This window comes from Palaemon carinicauda, chromosome 30, assembly GCF_036898095.1.
Source record: "Palaemon carinicauda isolate YSFRI2023 chromosome 30, ASM3689809v2, whole genome shotgun sequence".
NCBI lineage: Eukaryota > Metazoa > Arthropoda > Malacostraca > Decapoda > Palaemonidae > Palaemon > Palaemon carinicauda.
Window position 1 is genome coordinate 56,886,710 of NC_090754.1, and position 2,797 is coordinate 56,889,506.

The following is a 2,797-nucleotide window of genomic DNA, read 5'->3' on the forward strand; positions in this document are numbered from 1 at the left end:
ACATTATTGGAACGAGGGTGTAAAATGTCCCTGGCTAATATCCAGACTTCTACTATTCCTCACCAACTGAACATCAGTTGGCAAGAGTGTGACTTAAAAGGGGCATAATCTTTTTTTAAAGTTGCCAGATTTGCATTTTTGCATTACATTAAAAGAGTGAATCTTTATGTTTCTCATTAAAGGAGGCAATTGCTGGCATCTTTTGAGTCTTTATAAAGATATGATGAAATGGTTCAATCGAGTTATAGTTTTTTCTTTAATTTTTAAAGTTGCCAGATTTTCATTTTTGCATTATATTAAAAGAGTGAATCTTTATCTTTCTTATTAAAGGAGACAATTGTCGGCATCTTTTGAGTCTTTTTAAAGATATGATAAAATGATTCGATCGAGTTATAGTTTTTTTAAATTTTTAAAGTTGCCAGATTTGCATTTTTGCATTACATTAAAAGAGTGAATCTTTATCTTTCTCATTAAAGGAGACAATTGTCGGCTTCTTTTGAGTCTTTTTAAAGATAGGATAAAATGGTTCAATCGAGTTATAGCTTTTTTTAAATGTTTAAAGTTGCCAGATTTGCATTTTTGCATTACATTAAAAGAGTGAATCTTTATCTTTCTCGTTAAAGAAGACAATTGCTGGCATCTTTTGAGTCTTTTAAGATAGGATATGATAAAAGGGTTCAATCAATTTAGAGTTTTTTTTTTTTAAAATGAATAGACCACTTAAGTTTATTTCTATATTGTTTATTAGTTGCTAAAAACTGAATCTTAACTTTTACTTTGCAGAGAATTAATTAATATTTTGTCAAATTTAAGTGATGGAAATGAGGAAATAAAACGTTTTTCTTAACTATTTAGTTAATGAAAATGACGAAAAGAAAAGAAAAGAAAAGAAAAGAAAATAAATCTGAATTAATAGAAATATTGTCAAAATTAAGTAAATGAAATGAGGAAATAAAAATTTTCTTAATTATCTACTCAATGAAAATGAGGAAAAGAAAATACAACTTGAAATAAATCTGAATTAATAAAAAACTGGTCAAAATTAAGTAAATGAAATGAGGAAATAAAAATTTTCTTAATTATTTACTTAATGAAAATGAGGAAAAAGAAATATTACTTGAAATAAATCTGAATTAATAAAAAAAAATGGTCAAAATTGAGTGAATAAAATGATGAAATAAAAATTTTCTTAATTATTTACTTAATGAAAATGAGAAAAAGAAATTACTGCTTGAAATAAAACTGAATTAATGAAAAAATTGTCAAATTTAAGCGAATGAAATAACGAAATAAAATTTTTTCTTAACTATTTACTTAAAATGAAAGGAAAATTCTACTTGAAATAAATCTGACTTAATGAAAAAATTGTCAAAATTAAGTGAATAAAATAAGGAAATAAAAATTTTCCTAGCTACTCACTTCATGAAAATGAGGAAAAGAAAATACTACTTGAAATAAATCTGAATTAAGGAAAAACTTGTCAAAATTAAGTGAATAAATAAGGAAAGAGAAATTTTTCTTAACTATTTGCTTTAATGAAAATAAGAGAAGAAATTACTACTTGAAATAAACCTGCAAAAGGAAAACAGGAAAAGGAAATACTTAGATTTTAAGGCAATAGTTTATCATCATGAATCTTTATGAAGAAAATAGGTTTATCACAATAAAAATTATGAAAATTCATAGAGAGAGAGAGAGAGAGAGAGAGAGAGAGAGAGAGAGAGAGAGCTCTTCTTAGATAAATAATCATGGCAATAATTGATGTTTTATATTGAATAAAGAAAGCTGGTGATTAAAACTACTGAGAGAGAGAGAGAGAGAGAGAGAGAGAGAGAGGTGGAAAAGATTTTTGACGTAAACTTACTAACGTTAAGAGAGAGAGAGAGAGAGAGAGAGAGAGAGAGAGAGAGAGCTCTTCTTAGATAAATAATCATGGCAATAATTGATGTTTTATATTGAATAAAGAAAGCTGGTGATTAAAACTACTGAGAGAGAGAGAGAGAGAGAGAGAGAGAGAGAGAGAGAGGGAGGTGGAAAAGATTTTTGACGTAAACTTACTAACGTTAAGAGAGAGAGAGAGAGAGAGAGAGAGAGAGAGAGAGAGAGATTTTTTTACCTAAAATTCCTAAAGTTTATCATCATAATTAGAAAAAAATAGCAAACGAAATGCAGCATTACGAAGTTTCTCAATATCAAGAAATAGAAAAATTATTACGCATTGAATCGTAATTGCAATTTTGCTCGTATAACATCAATCAGCCAGAAGTCGTTGGAAGGAACATCGTAAATTCACGTAAAAGAATTGGCAGTTGACAACAGTGACCACTTTCCTGCTCAAGGGATTTCTCTGCTCCCACCCCCCCCCCCCGGAAAAAAAAATCTCAGGATATTCACACACACACACACACATATATAGACATATACACACATACACACACGTATATATATATATATATATGAATATGTATATATGTATATGTATATATATATATATATGTATATATATATATATATATGAATATGTATATGTATATATATATATATATATATACAATGTATGAAAAATTTACATTTATTGAGCTTTCGAAGGACCATCTCCCTTCCTCTTTCTCTTCCTGATCGTGAATTCTTCAACAACGTCACATATTTCAAGGTTTCCATACTGGTTATAGACGTCTTATGTACTGGTAGTGAATTCTTCAGCAATATCATATTTCAAGGCTTCCATACTGGTTATAGACGTCATATGTACTGGTCGTGAATTATTCAACAACGTCACATACTTCAAGGTTTCCAT

General features: G+C 28.3%; 1 protein-coding gene across 1 annotated transcript in view; it reads right to left on the reverse strand.

Annotated features, from left to right (window-relative positions):
• The window catches only part of LOC137623551 (uncharacterized), a 12,364-nt gene extending 9,567 nt beyond the window's left edge, over positions 1-2,797 (reverse strand). The window contains exon 1 of the mRNA XM_068354383.1: positions 2,686-2,797. Coding sequence (XP_068210484.1) covers positions 2,686-2,797 — 112 coding nt within the window. The remainder of the gene's footprint in view (positions 1-2,685) is intronic.